Here is a 20,360-nt window from a genome sequence, read left to right as displayed (position 1 = left end):
ACTGGGCCTTTACACACAGAGGAGCAGCCCCCAGGGCTGTGGCTTACCTCCCAGAGATCCCATGGGATTGGCTGAGTGCAGCAGTAATGGGAAAAGGACAGAGTTAGTACAGAGGTTAGAGACAGGGTAGCAAGCACACCCAGGGACCCCATACACACCCCAACCCAGCAGGCTCCAAGTTGGGCTCTGAGGGCTTCAGGGAGACCCACAGAGTGGCTAATAGAGGGGCAGGATGCTGGAGTGACCAGAGGTTGTGGGACGTGTCCTAAGTGAAAGTAACCCGGTTAGCCCACTCTACTCTAGCCTATATCCAAAGGAGGTAAGGGAACTAAGGGCTAGGACATTGGACAAAAGGCCCAGTGACCTATCCCTTCACCCTCAAACCCTTGAGTCTATGGGGTTCACACAAGCACAAGGCCTGGTCCTGAGGCTGATGGGCCATAGGCATTGGCGGACACAACCAACCTGACCAGAAGGTGTGGGTGCCTTCACAGGGCTTGCCACTGGCGGAAGGGGGTCGAAGTCCAGGTCTAGTAGACTGGCCTGCTCTGAGAAAGGCCCAGGGGCCTCAAACTTGGTGACAGCAGCAGCAGAGGGAGAAAGCAGTTAGTAACAGACTGAGCCTATGCCTTGGGCACACAGAGGAAAGCAGATACACCCACACACACACATGTGTGCATGTGCACAGGTGCACACACACACACACACACACACACACACACGTGCGCGCGCGCGAGCGAGTACTGTCCACAACTAGACAAACTAGTACAGGCTCTGATCTATGTGAAGACACCTGATCCCATCTAGGACATCCAACAACTAGCCAGTTTTTCCATCAGCCAAGAACAGATCACTCCCATCCCTTCTCTACCCTTTGCCCCCACGAGCTCTCCTGACATTGCCCCTGTGTATCAAGAGCAGCACAAGGCTGTGGCCTGAGCTGGATATGCCCACCGAGAGGTCCCCAGGTCAAAGTCTTCACACTGTTAGTATTCCGGCATCTGTATTGGCCTGTCCTTGGTGGTGGTGCATGCCTGTAATCCCAGCCCTTGGGAGGCAGAAGCAGGTAGATCTCTGAGTTCAAGGCCGGCCTGGTGTAGTGAGTGAGTTCCAAGACAGCCTCCAAAGCTGCAGAGGAACCCTGTCAGGACTCCAAAGACAGGCTAGTACAGATGCTCGAATACTACTACACATTAGCCCCTAGCCAAGCCTCCTACTGGGACACCCCAGCCTGCCATCCAGTTCTAGGGATGAAGAAAGACTTAGCAGCAATACATGCCCCAGTGGTGTCTTCGGTGTGGGATCCCAGTGTCAGGGAGCTTAGAGTACCCAAATTACAGCTGTAGACAATACCCACAGATACTTCCAGAGTCCCTTTTGGGGAACCTGGCTACAGCCCAGAAGCATACGTGAAACTAGTACTCCACAAATAATGTAGAGCTGCAATGTACCCAAGACTAGCACATCATGGGAGGTGTCTCTCCAGTCCCATAAGGGAGACCCTTGAACAAGTCAGTCGGAGCTGGCCAGGACGGGTTTCCAAGGCTGGGCGGGTGCTGAGCAAAACCAGTTCCCTGGGGACATGCTGACTTGGCTGCCTTAAAGAAGCTGCAATCTTGTCTTGCTTGCAGGCTTCTTCCTCAGAGCAACGGAAGACTTGGCCCCAGTCCAAGCAGAGATATGGCTCAGCATGCTACCTCCCCAGCACTTGGAAGATGGCAGAGGGGCCCTGGCCCTGCAAGGTCAGGCCAGTAACTTCTTACCTCCACTCGCTTCCCATGGGAGCCCAACTCACAGAATGCCCCAGACCCCTGCCCATCCCAATCAACTTTGTGGCGTGGCCTGCGGCTCTTCAGAGGAGCCTCTCTGGTCCTGAGGACACTAAAAGCCCATACAGCATGAGAACCTGGGGTCCCTTTTAGTTAGGCCAGGCCAAGTGGACCCACTTCCCAGTCAGGTTGACCCTTAACCTTTCCAGTCCAGCCTTGTCTGAAAGCTGGGCTAGAGACATCATAGCCTCGGGACTTTGAGATGCCTCCCACACAGTATGATTCAGGCACCTCTGCCATAGAGTCACCAACCTCAGCCCTTCTTAGAAGTCACCCCAGCCCAGACAGCAATACTACTCCTGAAGTGCTGTCAGAGGAGGCCCACAGTCAGGATGTGGCTCGTCTTCTCTCAGTCCTGCCTACGGCAAATGGCTCTTCCCCACACAAAACCAAGACACTGAATGGATGAAGACTGCTCACATCACACCAAGCAGCCGGTTGGCACCAGTACCGTGAACAACATGAGCTCACCCCCACGCATGCAATACCACCCAAAGTGCTCTCTTCCACCCCGTGACAGACAGATGGCCCCAGTCCCTGCAGATGGACGAGAAGCAGTAGCAAGCAAGGCATGCAATGACATGGGGGACAGGCACACATGGAGCCTGGCCAGCCATTCTCTAGCTCCCTCTGACACGTGGCCATGGGATAAGCTGTACGTACATCAGGTCCCTCAGCCGGTAAGTGGGTTATGTTCCCTCACATGGGGGTATTTGAAGATGATACAAGTAAGCAGCTATGCCGTCTCACTCAGGGCCTGCTAGCTCTCCTGATATCATATGCTCTTATCTTAAACACATGCCAGTCGCCTGCCCAGGTACCCTCAAGACACAGGCATGCAAACGGAAGGCCCTACAACAAGCTAGCCTGGAGATTTTCAGCCCATTCCCACAATGCCTCTTCCTTCCTGCCTCTGTACCACCTTCTAGCATAAAGGGGCTTTGGCTCCACCCCATGGTCCTTCCATGGGAGCTAAAGGTCCACCTTCTCTAGGTTCCTATTGCAGTGACCACTGCTCTCCATTCTAAGTTGGCTCTTCCACATTCCCACCCTCAGGCCCTGTCCCCCTTCTCCAGGTATCTGGGGAAGGTAGGGCCTAGAGACACCTGGGAAGGGCTCTGGTCAAGTTCCCCAGGGTCTAGACTAGCCACCTCCTCAAAAGGGAAGCCTTGCACGGAATAGGAGGCCAGGAAGCTTAAGGCCAGCAGGGAGCTGATCACTCCAGGCTGGTGTGACTGTGTGTCAGCCTACTCCAGTCTTAAAAGATGTTTTTCCACCACACGAGGCACCTCTCTTCTATCTCCATCTGAGGGTGGGCATTTCATGACACTTAATGAACAGCAGCCCTGGCAGGTAAGTCTCTGCCCCTTGATCATCATAGTATCCAAGAGGGCTCTGCCCGATTCCTACCAGTACCAGCCATCTGTTCTATTTAGTGTCTTGTCCCTTCTGACCTAGTTCTGATAGCTCTAAAGCAATGTCTGTGAACCCTTCCCAGGCAAATGTCATCTACACCTGGGAATGTCCCATGGCTGCCCACCACTCCATGTCCCCATTACAGCATCAATCATTGTGAGGTGACTGCCAAGCTGACACCACCATGAGAAACAGGGAAGACTCATCACTATCACGTCCCTATATCTAGCAATGGTGCATGCTGGGATTGATGGGATGAATGATGATGGAAGAATGATGGATGGGGAGAGATGGATGGATCAAAGATGGAGGCTCCAGCCCATCTCCCCAGCCAAGCTCTTGGCTCTTGACAGAAGCTTAGAGTTCAGGGTGGAGAATGGAAGGCCATGCATGCTGTGAGAGAGAGAGAGAGAGAGAGAGAGAGGGAAGGTGAGAAGACTGGGCCGCGGTGGACACGGCTGACCTGGGAAGGGGTGGTCACGCTGATCTCAGGGACAAATGCGTCATCAAAAAGGCTGAGAATCTGCTCCTGCTTCATCTCCTTGGATGGGGTGTGTTTGGGAGGCGGAGGGACAGGCGGGCCTTTCCGAAGCTGTGGGCCAGCAAGTGGGGAAGCGTGGGAGGCATGGCAGAGCACGGCACAGGAAGACAGAGACAACGCCATGGTTACGTTAGTCAGTCTCTCCCAGGCCACCAAGGAGAACAGACAAGTCACTGCTCCCCTAAATAGACACCAAGGTAACAGGCCACCCCAAGAGACGAAACCAAGAATTGAGTCCCGAAACCACCATGCAAAGAGAAAGGATAAAGAGGGGGAAGACAGAGGTAAAGGGGGTAAACAAAGGCAAAGCAAGTGGCCCACCTGCTCTCGACCTTTGACAAGTTCCCATAGCCCACTGGGGGAAGGTCTACCCTACACACCTATGAGGGAACTTAGTTAAAGGCCACCTCCCCTGCCCATCTCTGCTCTCCCACAGACCTTACCTCCACTTCCCTAGGCTGGGACCACCCAAAAGGAGTTCCAGCTCAGGCTCAGGCTATCCCTACAGAAGCCAGCCTAAACTAGGTCCCCACATATGTAGACCAGGTGAAAGATTGCCCTAATCATGGGCACTTGCCCAGGGCAGTGCAAAAGACCCAGTGAACAGAAGTGTAGCCAGTACTGGCCTGGGACCCAACCTCAGCAATGGCAGTACATCGTTCAGGTGTGGGCTCTTACAGCCAGCCACTCTTGGCACTGTGATCCTAATTTCCCATGAACAAAAGCAAGAGGGCCCAATCCTTTCAATCCCGCCCAGCTATCTCCTGGGGCTTCTGCAGGAAAGAGGGCTTGATGAAGCAGGACAGGATGGAGATGGCGGAGGCCATGCACCTGTCCCCTCTGTCCCCCACCTTTCCTCACTGGGCCCATTCTCTTCCTGTGAGACCATCTGATGGGGTTCTGCTCCCAGTCCCTGCCAGAGGAAGGGCAAGACCTCCTGAGTCTGGAGAAAGACTGGATACTTGGGGGCTGAACACCCAGAGCAACGACCTAGGGAGTCAAGGAAACAGGACAGGGAGACAGGAAGGGGAAGGTGCTCACTTCTATGGATGGGAATGTTTACAAATACCATCGTCAAGTAGACCAAGGCCACTGAGAACGTCTAGATTCAGTGTAGGCCATGCAGATTGAGTTCTCATTGAAGCAGAGCCTCAGGTTCAAAACCTGTTTGGCCCCAGACAGGGGATGATGGAGAAAGGGGAGGAGATAAAAGCAGAGTAACAGAAGGAAAAAAAGGCAGGTCGTGGAGACAATAGACATGCCTACCTGGGATGGGGACTTGGGGATGGTAGCCCCAGGTGAGGCCCCGCTGGCTGGCTCTGGCTCGTGGTTCACTCTGATCTCAGGGGTAGCAGCAGGGGAGCCATCTGGAGGAGGTGATGGGCTCTTGTTCCCTTTTTCAGGGGCACTGTCGCTGCAGAAGGACAAAAGGAGAGCAATATCAGTAGGACAAGGAACTAGAAACATGAAGTAGTTTGTGAACACCCTATGGGTGACCATGGAAAATCACATGTGTGTATACATGAAGTCCATGGACCCACATGTGGAGCTGTGTACATGAGTGAGCCCCACAATCCTGTGTGCAAATCTGTGCATCCATGTATGAGCCCCATCGGATTCACATGTAAAAAAAAAGTGTGCTAACCTGTGTCCTGTGGATACAACTATGAACCCCTGTGAATCCATTTCTGGAACTGTGTGCATGTATAAATTAGAAGTGAAAGGAACAGGGCGGGCATGCTCCTGTGTGGCTCACAGGGGACTTGCCTTCAAAGCTGGGGCAAACCTGTGAGGACCTACGCCTAAATGCCCACTGTCCACAGCACAAACAAGCCAAACATCCTAGAGGCAAAGTGAGTCTCTCTTTCATCAGACAGCAGCCTGTCCACTCCTGACAGCAGCCTACACCTCACCTGCTCACTGACCTCAGCACAACCTTCCCACCTGCCCCTCCCCACCTGCCCCTCCCCACCTGCCCCTCCACATCTGCCCCTCCACACCTGCCCCTCCCCACCTGCCTCTCCACACCTGTCCCTCCACACCTGTTTCTCCCCACCTGCCCCTCCCCACCTGCCCCTCCCTACCTACCTCTCCCCACCTGCCCCTCCCCACCTGCCCCTCCCCACCTGCCTCTCCACACCTGCCCCTCCCCACCTGTCCCTCCACACCTATCCCTCCCCACCTGCCCCTCTCCACCTGCCCCTCCCCACCTGCCTCTCCAGACCTGTCCCTCCACACCTGCCCCTCCCCACCTGCACAGACTGAACCACAGCCCAGGAGCTCTCGCTACCTCTACACTTTTCTTCCCATGGTTCCTCAGCCTAGTAGTGCACACCCTGGAGAGACATCCCCAGGCAAGGCTGGCATGAATAAACACTGCTGACTTCACTGCAGACAGATGACAGATGAGAGAGGGCGAAGAGAGCAGCAGGGTCACTTGGAAACACGAAGGGACAGGGATACGCACTGCAGCCACTGGACACGCAGGGCGGGGATCCAGCGGTGCCTGCAACAGGCAGCAGGCCCCAGCCACCATAGGTCTACTTAATTTAAATAGATTAGCATTACCATCTCAGCTTCCCGGATCACAGTGGACACATTTCTGCTGCTCAAGAGCCACTTGAAATAATGAGCTGTGGTGTTGACAAGTGAGGATCTGAACATTCTAGAAGGACCACTAGAACTGGTGCCCCAGACGCCTGGTCTGAGGTGGCCATGTTTGATGGGTCTGCACTTCCCTCCCTAAAGGATACATAGCAGTGTAGAATACAGTGTACACGTGATGTTTTTAACAGTGTGGCTACTCGTCCCTGCTGGGTACCTTTCCCACCTGTGTGCTGGTGGCCAGCGCCAGGTCTCTAGGTGTGCACAGAGCAGGGCTATACTTACCCTCAAACCACCTGGCCTGTACCTCCTACCTCCCTGGTATCCCAGGTCCTTCATCCCCTCCTGACCTATGTCCCCCCAAGCAACCGGACACACGGGCAGGTTAGGGGTTAGTGGGCCCTTCAGCAAGGCACAGGTCACAGGCACATGCGCAGTCAGGGCGGGGCCCAGAGGCCATGGCACTGCACTCACGGTGGTACCTGTTCTTCTTCCTGCGCAGCCGTGAGAACAGTTTAGTTTTCTTTCTGTGGGAATGGCGGGGTGTGGATGCTTCATTTGCAGGAGGAGCCATGGGAACTTCCTCTGCGGCCTTCTGCCCCCTTCTGCTCAGGGGTCTCTAAGAAACGGCCTGCCCTCTAGCTGCCCTTAGTCTGACCCATTTGACCAGTCTGACCTTTCTACCCAGCCTGTTCTAACCACACTGTCCTTACTCTGCCCCTGTCCTCTACCTATTCTCAGCCTCCTGCCCTGTGCTCCTCCCCCAGGATTCTGCCCCTACCCTCAGCCTGCTCGTGGAAGCCCTGCCTTCACCTCTCTCTCTTAGCCTCTCCTCCCCTCCTCAATCTGCAGTCCATGCTCCTCCTGTCTGTCCGGTGTCCCTCTCTGCCTGCCAAGGGCAGTTTCTGACCAATCCTGGAAGGCTGCAGAACGCCAGGGTGGGGCACAGATGGGGAACCTTAATGGAGAGTATTGACAAGAACCTGATCACCCAGCCTGGCCCCACAGTCTTTCCAAGCGGGTACGGTCTTTCTAAATTGACTGCAGACTCATCTGCCCTCATTTCCCCTTCTCCCCTCCCCCATGCTCCCCAGGACATGTGCAGGCTCCTCTCTGTCAATTACATGTTTTAATTTCAGCAGAGAAAGGGGAATAAGACTGTTCCCTGAAACACTCCAAAGTTCTGGGCAGCGGACCCGTGACCCAAGAAGCAGATGATGCCACCGTGCTGTACATACACAATCAACACACACACACACACACACACACACACACACACACACACACTCACATACTCTCACACACATACAAACACTCATACACTCACACACACATACTCTCACATACACTCATACACACACTCACACACTCAGATACACACACACACACACACACACACACACACTCACACTCCAAGAAGGAGTTCAATGCCAGATTCCAGGTTGTTTCTGCTGCTCCCCTCTCCCTGGGGAGACAGCACCCCCTACAGCTGCCTGGGAAAGGCAGCAAAGGACAAAGCACAGAGACGCTGCCCACACCCTTGGACCTCACCTTGTACAGGAGGCAGGAAGGTTGGCACACAGGAACCACAGCCTTCTGTCAACAATCAGCCCTGTCTCCACCCCGTCCTCTGCTCTACAAAGGGATCTGCAGGCTCCCTAGCCCCATCCCTTCCTCCACAGACTACAGGAGGCAGAGCTGGGAAGGTTCACAGAGACCCAGGGTCTGACCCGTAGAAACCAAGAAGGACATGAGAGTCTCAGGAAGTAGCCACCCCTGTGGTGCTGGCCATCAAGTCACAGGGCCCATTGACCTCAACCCTCCCCACCTTAACCCACCTGGGCTGGGCCTTGACTGTGAAGGTGTTGCTTCCATGTTGTTTCTCTAGGCTGACCAGGACATCGTTGAGGCTCTGGTTGAGCTGCGGGAGGAAGTGTGAACAGAAGCAGACTTGGACAGGCGCACCTTCTGCAGGAATTCCCATTTCCTCGCTGCTGCCCCTGCCTCGACCAGAAGCAAGCTCGTCTGACCCCATCAGTGGAAGACAGAACCAGCAACAAACCCCAGACAACCGACCGCATAGAAATCAGGGGACATGAGCCACACTGCTGAGAGCTATTACTGCCGAGGACCACCTTTTCTCCCTTGCTGTTTAAAGGGTTATCCCAAATGCCACGTAAGAGTCTATTGTAGTTTCCACTTTTCCCAGTTGGGGAAAAGTAGAGCACTTGTCTACCATGTGGAAAGCCTTTGACTGAACCAAAGCCTTTGTACATGTCAGGCAGGGCTCTACTACTGGGCCACATCCCCAGCTCTTTGTTCACTTTAGCTTGAGACAAGGTCTCGCTACGTTGCCCAGGCCTCAACCTTGCAATTCTCTTACCTTAATCCCCCTACTTGCTGGATTTCGAGCACCAGACACTAAAACATTTTATTTCCTAAAACCAGTTTTTTGCAGATTGAAGATTTAATGTTTGCTAATCCTAGTTATTAAGATCATTTTGCTAGGAAGCTTCCAAACCACCCTATAATTCCCAGCAATTCCTCCAAAAGGTAAGAGGTTTGACCCACGCAGTCTGTGGGTCTGATCACTGATAACATTTTGAGTTTTGCTTTGGCAACTAGGAAGTACAGAGATATTTTTTTTCTCTTACTTAATACATAATTCTGCCTTTTGTGCCTTGAACTAACTTTGCACAAAGGTTCCTTTCCCTAAAATATCTGCTTTGACTTTCTTCAACCTACATTATTTATTACTGGGGAGACAACCCTGTAGACTCAATTCGCCATTACTTCCACCATTACTGAAGTTCCAGGAACTAAACTCAAGTCACCAACCAGGCCTATGTGGTAAGCACCTTTGCCCACTTAGCCATTTTGCCAGTCCTAACTGTTGTATGCTTTGCCTCAAGTCTTTAAGGAGGAGGGAAGGCAGGAAGAAAGAGACACCTCAACTAGTAGGGTGGTCAGAAAAAGACCCCAAACAAGCTCGCTCTCTTCAGCCCCAAAACCTGGGATCCACCATCATCACTTCAGTCCTCTGGGTCCAGAGACAAAGTAAAAACAGCCACCAGGAGTGGGACAGCTGTCACAGCAGGCGTCACCAGCGGCCATGTTACACAGCTTCCGTTCTAATACAACATGAAAGTGCGAGCTAATCACGCCTCCCGTGCCAGATTCAGGAAGAGAAGTAACCCATCTCACTATTCAAGAAACACAGGAGACTTGGTTCTTTACAGAAATTCCGGTAACTTATTTATTATTTTCCTACAGATTGAGGAAAATACCCATCGCTGTTTCTAGCCCTGAGTCTCAGAGTTGCCTGAGAGGATGATTATAGTTAGAGAGGGGGGCTGGTCATATTTCAGTAGCATGGGTCCAGGCAAGAAAACAGGGCAGGGCAGGGCAGGGCAGGCTGGGGCTGGACTGGACCACCCACAGCCATCACCAGAGTGCCCAAGCTCCCCGTCCCTGTCGCTGACCCATCCTCTGCACTGCAGAGTCACCCTGGCCTACCTTACTCATCTCTTTATGGAAGTTTTCCTCCAGACCCGCGATGCTCTGGAACGTGTTGACATAGAAACCTACACGGCTGTCAGAGGGAGAGGAGGTAATATGGTGAAAACCACAGGCGACTGCATGCTTCATGCTCCGAGACACAGAGCCTTGAAGTGGGTAGGTAGACAAGGGCCAGGCTGGCCGCCAGGTATATGGACCCCTGTTGACTTCACCTGTTCCACAGGGATGGCAGCTCCTCCTGTAGGTCCACATTCATCTCCTCGAACACCTTCTGGGCTTTGATGAGCTCCTCCTCTGCCTGGGATGGAGAGGCAGTGGGGTATGTTAGCCTCTGCCCGGAAATCTGCCCTGGGGAGCTGAGACAGACCTACCCCAATAACTGGTTCCCTCTCCTGTCTAGATGCAGAATAGACACTAGACTAGATGTGGATACCCACCCAGAACCTCTCTCTGGGAGACCTAAGAGCTCTTACGGCTAGGTCTAAAGGGACACTCTGGGAATGGGAGGGCTGAGCTGCCATTACAAAAGGAGGGTTTAGAGGGAAAGCCAATAAGAAGGCTGGAGACAAGGGCTAGGGAAGATGGCTCAGTTGGTAAAGTATTTGCAGGATAAGTAGGAGGACCCGAGTTTGATCCCCAGCACCCACATAAAAAGCCAGGTGTGGTAGAACACATTTGAAACCCCAGTTCTGGGAAGGTGCCCATAGGTAGATCCCTTGAGCTCACTGGCTAGCCAGCTGAAAAGAACCAGTATGCCTCAGGTCCCAATGAGAGATTCTGTCTCAAAATATTAATGTGCACATCTTCTCAGAGACAATACGGGAACTTGGCCCTTAGCCTAAACACACATACGCAGAGTTGGACAGGGGTTGGAAGCAAACAACCTAGAGAGCTGGAGCACAGAGGCAGACCCAGACTCAGTGGAACCCTGCCCACATTACCGAGTGTCAGCTCTGAGTCAGCTGGCTGGCCGCTGCATTCCAGGACCCCTCCGAAGGGTCCTGCTTGCTTTCTTAGGGCCAGAGCCCACCTGGCTTTGGTTTCCAGTTTGTCTTTACTTTCCTGGGCAAGTTTTTCCCACAGATCCCTCTCCTATGACCTGATCCAATCAGGGACTAGTGGCAGTGGCTTGGTACCTCTATGAAGGGCAAAGAATGAGACAGGGAAGAAGGCGCTGGGCTGAAGTGCCCATGCCCAGTACCCATGGCTCTCCCTGCATCTCTTTCTACAAAGTGCTCACATCTACCAAGAGGTGGCACTAAACCCCAGCACCAAGTGAGGCTGTGAATCACACACAGGGCTGTGGAAAGTGACTCATACATAACCCAGCAGCCCTTTGTTCTAAAGCTGGTGTTGGGACCACAACTGGTCAGAATACCACTCAGACAAAAACCACACTTTTTTCCCTCCAGGCCCAGCTGGCCACTCCACCCAGCTTCAGGTCTAACCCCTGAGCACCCAGCCCCAGCATATCCCAAGCTGGAACCTTGGATGGAATAAGAGAAAGGACCTCCATGGCTTCTGATTACGATACACTCCAGGTAGCACACAGGCTCCTGAGTGAATGTTATTAGAATCTAATCAAAAGCAGGGGGTTAACAAACCTTTAAAAGTGAGGCAGGGGGACAGCTCACAAAAATGCATGCTCACTGTGCACCCGAGGGCTTCAGTTTGATCCCGCTTTGAATTTGGGGGCAGAGAGATGGCTTAGTAGTTAGGTTAAAGGGGGCTTCCTGCCCATCCAGGGGACCCAAATTCAGTTCAGTTCCAGTGCCCATACCAGGAAGGTCACAACCCCTTTTAATTCCATTTCCAGGTGATCTGACTCCCTCTTCTAGCTCGAGGGCATCCTCACACCCACCCCACCCCCACGCCCTGCAAAGATGGTATACACACACACACACACACACACACACACACACACACACACAAATGAGAAGGGAGGAAATGTCTGTCTAAACACAAACATTTCCCTTGAAACAGGTCAGATCAAAGCTGGGAGCCCCTCTGCACAGGTCGGGTGCTCCAGCAACTCTGCATAGAACAAAGGCAGAGTGCACTTTAAATCTCCGGAAGTCAGGGCCTGAGTCCTTTGCCATGTGCCTGATACCCTGGCCTTCTAGGGAGTACTGGGGAGGCAGCTATGTACACTACACCACAGATACCACCCCTTAGGAAGCACTTAGGAGTGACAGAGCAGGGAGAGCTCTGGGTACTGCAGGAGGGCTTACAGCCCCCATACCCCTCTCCATTCTAAAAGCAAGGAGCTGACTACAGAGACTGGACCAGGCTTGCAGCCGAGCCCAAAAGACGGGAACAAGTCTAGAGAGCTCCCAGGACCAACCAGGGCCACAAGAAGCCAGTTAGTTCTACCAGCTCAACTGGCAGAGGATACACTGTCTCCTAAAGTCAAGTCCAAGCTCACAGTCAGCCAGCTGCCACTGGTGACAAGGGCAACTCCAAAGTTGCTCCAGTATTCCAGTTTGCATTAGAAAGGGAGAGGAGATGTGTGAAAGCAAGAGAGAGAGAGAGAGAGAGAGAGAGAGAGAGAGAGAGAGAGAGAGAGAGAGAGAGAGAGTCACATGGGCAAAATGCACCATCTACAGGCCAGCATTTGAAAAGGTGATCCTGTACCTCAGCCTCCTCTGCTGCTCCCCCAAAGTGAACTGGGAACTCTCCCAAGCAGGATTCCCCACTCAAAGCTGCCTCAAGAGCCCTGAAGCATCAGGCACACCCCATTCCAGGCCCTACAGCATCCCAGGGGCCTCTCCAATGCATTCAAAGCACTCCACCTTGTTGGGAAGGAACAAACATAAATCTGGCTTCAGCTGGTGCCCCATCCCCTCTCAGCCCAAATGCTTCCTGATACCCCTGCCCTACCTCCCAAGGCTGCCTGGTGTTTTCCTGCAAGCCTGTGCCCACAGGCTCTGCATGAGCAGCCAGCCACCTAGATCCTAACCTCAGTGTCTCCGAAGTTAGTCCCAAGCCTTCCTTGGCCTTCAAGAAATTAGGCAGTGGGTCAGGTCAGAAATTAGGCAGCTAGCCATGCCAAGTCAGAGCTCCCTCCCTCCCCTTCCTGGGCATTTGATACATGTGGCTGGAGATGACGAAACCAGGAGGCCCAGGAAAAAGAGGGCACCGTCCAGGAGAAATCTGACCTCTTCCTGAGTCGAGTCTCCCTTTCCTGCTTCATCCCTGCTATAAAGAGTTTCCTGAGTCTCAGCAAGGTGGAAAAGAAAAGAAAGGAAAGGAAAGAAAAGAAAAGAAAAGAAAAGAAATGTAGTTCACTTCTCTGGTCTACCTGCCTCACCTGCAGCAGGCCCCAGCCAAACTTCAGGCAGTTCCAGGTTTAAGACTGTAAGATCCACTGGCAGGGCGGTGGTATGGCCCAGCATCCAGTGGAAACTTCCTTAAAACCTTTTCCTCCATGTACCTCCAAAGGATGACCCTCCGGGACCCAGGCCTCCCTGATAGGTATCCCAGTCAGAACACAGAGGCCTTTTTGAGTACCCTCCAGTGGCCAGGTCTGAGTCCTCTGTAGCAAGGACCACCTACACAGAGTCCAGGCCAAGAACCAGGCTGGCCACCCCGGGCCTCTAGTTAGGAGCCCCCGTCAGCTACAAGCAGCTCTGGGATCCTGGAAGTAAGAGTGCCTCTGGGGGCAACACGTCTCCTCAAAATACCCAGAATAACTTTGGAGCTCCAAACAGCTTGAGGAACAAAGCAGGAGTCCCCAGAGAGGGTAGACACTCAAAGGTGTTCCTGGCTAGGGCAGTAGTGGATGTCAGCCATCTGAAGAAAGCATAGATCTGGGTGGGTGCCCCGGTCAACCACAACTCATAGGCCGCAATCTGCCAGGACACCTCAGTCAATTGCCACCTCTAAAATAGGAGTCTCCAAAGCATCTGAAAGCCCCACCTCACCCCACCCTGTGCCATAGGTCTCCAGCTCTGACTCCAGCCCTGTCTTCCTCCAAACCCCAGAAAGAAGGCAAGCCCTCCCTTATCCCAGGGAAGCTTGCAGAGGCTAGGCAGAGAGACACCCAGGAGAGGACAGCAGACCAGAAGGCGCCAGCACGTGCAAGGTTAGAAGCCAGTATCACCTGATTTCGGAGCAGGTTAGTTTGAGCTACAAGATGAGCCTGTAGTTTGCCTTGGCACCACTGGGGGGCAGCTTTCTCAAGCAGCGAGACAGGCTGAGGGGGCAGGGAGGAAGGGAAGGAGAGGTCAAGGCAAAGGAGATTGGAAAGACAGGAGGGAAGTGGGAGGGAAAAAAACAAAGACATAGATAATTAAACACCAAGCCCACAACCCCACGAAGAGTAGACAAGCCAGCCCCCATAAAGAGGCCAGCATGCAGCAGGATAGCTAGCTTCTCCTCTCCCCAACCCCCAAGGCTAAGAGAATAAGGGGAACCCCACCCAAGCGGTCTCGGAAAAGGGAGTTGAACTGTACCTGCAAAACAACCTTAAGAGGAGTAAGCAGAGTAGAGGGATTCGCACACAGGGCTCTGCCACCCACCCACTCACCACAGAACTGTGACCAGCCCTGTGATTAGCCCACAGGCTTGTTCCAGCAAGACAGGGTCATATTGGATCCCATGACAGAATTCCACTCAGTGCATTGAGCAAGGTAGCTCGACACCAGTGAAACTGAAGCCGGGTCTAGTCTTGTTCTGGAAAACTGCCTCAGAGCAGGGCAAAAGGGCAGAAAGAGGCCATCAACAGCCCCCACCTGCCTGCCTAGGCGCCCACAGGGTCTTCTACTCTCTGGCCCTGGGCTCAGCACTTCCCCACCCACAGCTGAGAACCTTGAACTAACCTCTCTCTGATTCCCTGACCCTGCCCCGGCCCTTACCTTGGCAATTTTGGCTTCATCCTTCTTTTTGGCGGTTTGAAGAGACTCATAGTGGTGCCGGGCACTGTCATAGTCCACCAGCTTCCGCCCCCGCTTGGCAATGCGTGACTAAGGAGCAGAGGGAGGAGGGCTTAGTGGGGCCTGATGCCAAGATTCCCAGGCTGGGCCCAGAGAAAACAGGCAAGGTAAACACAGCGGGCTTGAAGTAGACCCCAATCTGGCAACAGAGCCTTCTGTAGACAGAAAGCTCACTCTGCAGGGCACGCAGTCCTCCTCTGTGTCACCTACTTTCCTGGCAACAGGAACTCATCGGTCAGAACCCCCTAGTCAGTGTCATATGAAGCAAAGCTCTTCCTCAGCCAGGCTGGGAGATCCTTAGTGACACTTCTCAGGCCCCAGATCTTCTGCACCGTTCTATTTGTGGCTTTCTATATCTGCACTGGAGCACATAAAGGAGGCATCCTTACCAACCCTCCGAGGCTCCTCAGACCCCTGTGCCTCTATGAACACAGCACCCAGGGGGTCTGTAGCATCAGTGGAGACTTTATCATTCAAGGCTCAAAGCATGTATTCAGTTCCAGCTGAAGCAACTGGGTTTCTGAACATTGAATAACACACACACACTTAACAGGCAACACACACACACTACCAAATACACAATGTAGGTTCTTACACATCCTCCCACCTAAGGCCCTGCCTGAGGTTATATAAGTAGCAACAATTATTGGGTAGAGAAGATACTCTGGGTTGTAGCTTTTCAAGCTGTCACTCATTCTAGGGTGAGCATAGCCCCAAGAAACTCTACTAGAATTGGGTAAAATCAACTTTGGTGTATCATCAGTGCACTATGTCACCCCTACGATGTCATATAAGCCAGCTGGTAGCCAGTCACAGAGAGACCAGTCCCAAAGAGACAAACTGCCAGGCTAAGCAGTTACCTGACCACAGGGCAACCACCTCGCACCTGAGCCCACCCTGGAGTTCTCCTAAACTCCAGCTCCTTCCACAAGCTCCAAGCCAAAGCAAGACAATGGGCCAAGAGGTCTCTTACCTTGATGTCAGGGAACTGGCCCAGGTAGGTGTCCATGGTCAGCAGAGCCTGATCCACCAGCTTCTGGTGGTAGTCCATCCATAGTAGGTCATTGTTCTGAAACATGGGAACAAGAGTGCTTCGGAGAGCTACACCACACGGTCCCCAGCCCTCGTCCCACAGCCCATCACCTCTAAGCTCTGTGAACTCCCACACCCTGGGTTTCCTGAGGCTGCAGCGTCCCTAGGGTCACTGCAGTATCCAAACACAGTAACGGTGAGCATGAAAGACTGTGTGACTATGAGCCCTAACGCAATCCACTTCCTCAAACCCCAATGTGAAGGGTACCAAAAGCATAGCCTGCAGAAAATTGAAAGCAGCTTGGCCAAGGCTTCATTGCATACAAGTGTCACAGAATCGGGGTAGCTTGCACCAGAGGGTGAGGCATGGTGGGGATAGGAGCTGTGGCCAAAATGGCCCTGGGGGAAAAAGCAAGGCCACCCTCCCATGCTTACCTCTGCAATCTTGTTTGCTTCATCCCTGCCAGGCCACTCGGGCTCATACACCTCCTGGAGACATTCACTCAGCTTCTTGGAGGCTTCATGCATGGCTGTGGGATAGGGAGAAGGTACATGGATTCCACATGCCATCCCCTACTCAGACATCAGTACCACGAATGTGGTCCAGCCAAGGCTCTGCAGCCCCAGCTCCTTGCAGACAGAAGTACCCTACCTTTAACAGAAGCCAGGTAAGTGCGGAGATCCTTCTGCAGCCGGGTGCCCTCTGTCTGCCAAAAAAGTCAAGAACTAGGTTAGGGCCTGGGGACACCAGTTACCAACCCTCTCCTTCCTATTACCCATCTCATGACAAACCAGGTTTTCATCTTGTCAACGGCCCCCAACCTGTGTTCTCCTACAGTCGGGAACCTCGGAGCATAGCAGCTGTGGCCCTCTGGCCATGGTTCCTGTCACTGCTACTCCCTCCATTGGGAGCCCCACAGCTCCATTTGTAAGAATGGCTAGAAGACAAGGCCCCTGCTCAGGGGATGTCACGCTGGGGTATTGCTGAATACCATAAACACAGAGTACATGAACAATGCGGTATGGATCTTGAATGGCAGCGGAAAAGTCACAAATGAACACAGAAACACGGCCAGGTAGGTACAAGGACCAGTAGGCACTTCGTTCTGCAACTTTAGGTAGTACCTAGGAAGAGGGACTCCCACAGCATCAAAGGAAGGGCAGGGGGCTCCTGCGAGCCTTCACAGGGACAGCAGTGCTGATGGATGGGGGTTGGCAGACTCCAAGGAGGAACGCACAGAAGGAATGCTATTAGCAGGGTGAAGAAGTATAGAAATTCTTCAAGAACTCTAAGGGTGCTAGCCCAGGTGAGAGGGGTCGTAGAAAAAGCTGTAGAGAAGGAATTAGCCAACTACGAAGCTTCCCGAGCTAGGAGAGTATCAGACCACCTGAAGCAACAGGGCCAGCAAAGGGATAGAACCATGGGCCAGCCGGCCCTCAAGTCCCAGAGGTACAGAAATGGACCAGAAATGCTGAGATACAAGTACTAGAAGGGTTACAATGGGTAACCCAAAGTGCTAATTGGAAGGTTCCAGAAGCCATCTAAGAAGGGAAAGAGCACACAGTTGTTTGGGGGTCATGCAGTAAGCAAGCCAGCATGCTTCCCGAGACTCGGGAATACAGAACAAATAATGACCCTGCCTGGCACACCACAAGCGCTTGGGAATGGCTCAGATGAGACACCAGGCCCCAGAGCCTTGGAGTCAGTCCTCTGGAGGTGGGCCTCACCCTGGGAAAGAAGGGTCATGAGGCTGAGGGTGGCTGTGTCTCAGGAAGCAACCATCTTAGCCCTTCTCACTCTGGAGGAGAGGGGTGGAGACATGGCCATGACTAGCCACAGGAGACCAGCACTCGGACCTGAAAATTATCTCTGCCCAGCCCAGTCCACATCCAGGAAGGGTATTCAGGGGCTGGCCACCTTCCTGGCTCACCCCAGCACCCTCCAACCTCTATTGCCCCCTGCCAGCAGGCCCTTCCTTGTCTGCTGGGACCTGTACTTCTCCCACTGGTGTTCATAGCCCCATGTACCATCTTCTCAACATCACCACTTGACAAGGATGCTGTGAAGCCAGCAATGCACTCAGCATAACACAAAGGCCGGGAGATTCAGGGAGCACCTCCAGCCAGCGGCTTCGGGCTAGGTGGGTAACTGGTTACAATGGCTCCCAAGAAGTTCCTGAAATGTACAGATTTATAAGGTCCCTGCCCCACGTTATATAAACAGTGACAATGGCTGGGGAGAGGAGATGCTCCAGCCAGCCATGCTGCCTGCAAGTCGGGAAACTCCAGGGGGGTTCTGGTGAGTCATCGCCCACGCTGGGTGGACTCTCCAGTGCACAGCTGCCTTTGAGTCACCCACGCTCGCTCCAATAAACTCATGGTTCACTCCGCTAGACTCGGGTGGAACCATTTTATTGTTTTGTCATCTCACATCACACAGCTGAGCACACCAGCAGTTTAAGAAGAACACGTAAAATGCCACATGATAAAACAGAGAAAGTGAAAGGAACAAAATCCTTCCCTCACACCCTTTCAGCCACCACCCCCAGAGGACAGCTGTACTTTGACAAACATCGGGGATTCATCCGGGAAGCCTGTCAGACCCCCACACCCACAGATGCACAAGCCCTTTATGAGATGACACAGACACAGAACCCACATAAGTCCTCCTGTGCGCTGTGCATGTCTCCACATTACTCAGAAGGCAAATGAGATATAAATAGCACACTGATGCTTTTGTTTGTCTGATCTTGTATTCATGTATTGTTGTTGTTGATTCTTCTAGAAATACCTTCACTCTGTAGTCAGTGAAATCCACAGATCAGCAACATGCAGATAAGGGAAGCTGACCACCTGGTATGTAACCCCGGTCAGAAGTAAGTTTGAACACCCAGGTTCAAGGCTCACTGAGTACAAATTAAACGAGGAAACAAAAGCTGCACCTAACAGTGTTATGAGATGGGATGCAGAGCTCACAGCACTGGACAGGAAGAACCCCAGCTCTCCTAGACTTCCCCATGTTAACACCTTAAATGCTTCACTGTTAAAGGTGAGGATTAAAGTATGCTTGCCAAGTGATGCTATTCTCTTACTCTTCCTGCTAAGCATCCCTCATCCCAGACACACCTTTACCCCCTTCCTATCTCTTGCAACACACACTCCTACACTGTACCCAAGCAAGAGGTCCCCCTTGGGTTGGCTATGCATTTAACCAATTTACCCAAGCTGCAGACTGTACCAAGGCCCTTCTGCCTCCCAGGCACTGAGCTGTGAGCAGACTCGCAGCACTCAGTTGAGCAAAGGGTTACCTAGAACACTCATCTCCTAACCAGGACAGCAGGGCAACAGTTCTCTAGAACTTCCTGGTTCCAGTCACATTGACATTAGAGTCCAGCTGGGGAAGAATATTCTGGGCCATTGTTCAGCTGAGCCCATAAATGTTAGTAAGGACCTGACACAGAGCCAGAGGAGGCCAAGCCCAGCCAGTCTCCATACACCCCTGCTGGGCCTTCCTCTATTCAGTCCCACCCAAAGCCTGCAGACAGAGGCTCCCGTCTCCTGGTAGTTTTAGGGGGCATTTGGCTTCAGTCCCAACTCTTGCCACTAGGCATTCAGTGCCATTCATCACAGTGAACCCCAGGGGCCAACAGTCTTGGCCAGCCAGGGAGACAGCGATGGCTTCTTGTAATAATGTTTGTAAGATGTGCCACAGAGACAGCCACAAGGCAGCTCCGATATGAGCCAAGCCTAAGGCAGCTCCTATATGTTAATAAACAGCCCTAAGCTGTGAGTCCCGAAAGCCCAGAGCTAACACCCACTGGAACGAAAAACTGGAACTCTGGAGGTGGCCCCAGGATTGCCTCCCGATGCATGACATCTCAAGCCTCTGCACGACCCCCATTGGCAAAGGGACTCTGAGACTGGGCTCTGTGTGAGTGTGGCTCCAGTGACCACTGAGTTCCTGCACCTTTTCTGCACTTGTCAGTGGTGACCATTATTGCTCTCAAAGACCATCTGGAACTCCCAACAGCACCATCCTCCCAGCCTGCCACAGCTGAAGGACCCAGAAGCACGGGCCAAGTCTGCTCCCAGAAGCGCCCTCCCTGGAGAGGATTCCCCCATGGAAGCATTTTCTGCTCAACAGTTCTTTTGCCACTTGGTGAGGTATCTGTTTACACAAGACTGCCATGATCTCTGTACAGAATGGTGTACAGAAAGGATGTCTGTGTGGATCAATTGAGCATATTCGAAAGGCAAGCCTGAGTCTGGTTGCTGGGCAGCGCCTCGTGGCCTATGAGCTCTGCTTAGTCCAGTCACTCAGGACAGGGCAGAAGTCAAGGGGACTACCTGTGACTAGCACCAACTGGATCCAAAGACAGCCATCCACCTGGGTCACCATGAAGGGAAGTAACAGCAGGCAACTTCTGCATCCCCCAGAGGTCCCAAGAAGGAGGAGGAGACCTACTGCCCTGAAGACTAAACACA

General features: G+C 52.9%; 1 protein-coding gene across 9 annotated transcripts in view; it reads right to left on the bottom strand.

Annotated features, from left to right (window-relative positions):
• The window catches only part of Bin1 (bridging integrator 1), a 58,405-nt gene that overhangs the window by 5,685 nt on the left and 32,360 nt on the right, over window positions 1–20,360 (bottom strand). For 3 of the 9 annotated variants that reach the window (XM_051202428.1, XM_051202432.1, XM_051202433.1), the window contains exons 3-11: window positions 16,528–16,582; window positions 16,311–16,405; window positions 15,817–15,912; window positions 14,766–14,873; window positions 14,012–14,104; window positions 10,122–10,207; window positions 9,907–9,982; window positions 8,229–8,311; window positions 5,053–5,200 (exon numbers count right to left, since the gene is read on the bottom strand). In XM_051202428.1, coding sequence (XP_051058385.1) covers window positions 5,053–5,200; window positions 8,229–8,311; window positions 9,907–9,982; window positions 10,122–10,207; window positions 14,012–14,104; window positions 14,766–14,873; window positions 15,817–15,912; window positions 16,311–16,405; window positions 16,528–16,582 — 840 coding nt within the window. Of the gene's footprint in view, window positions 1–47; window positions 72–465; window positions 574–3,708; window positions 3,838–5,052; window positions 5,201–8,228; window positions 8,312–9,906; window positions 9,983–10,121; window positions 10,208–14,011; window positions 14,105–14,765; window positions 14,874–15,816; window positions 15,913–16,310; window positions 16,406–16,527; window positions 16,583–20,360 lie in introns of all 9 variants that reach the window. The other 6 variants (XM_051202427.1, XM_051202429.1, XM_051202431.1 and 3 more) reach the window with 4 other exon arrangements.

The sequence above is a fragment of the Phodopus roborovskii genome, unplaced genomic scaffold (assembly GCF_943737965.1).
Source record: "Phodopus roborovskii unplaced genomic scaffold, PHOROB, whole genome shotgun sequence".
Taxonomy (NCBI): Eukaryota; Metazoa; Chordata; class Mammalia; order Rodentia; family Cricetidae; genus Phodopus; species Phodopus roborovskii.
The sequence above is the reverse complement of the archived record's forward strand: the minus strand, read 5'-3'. Positions and strand labels throughout refer to the sequence as shown.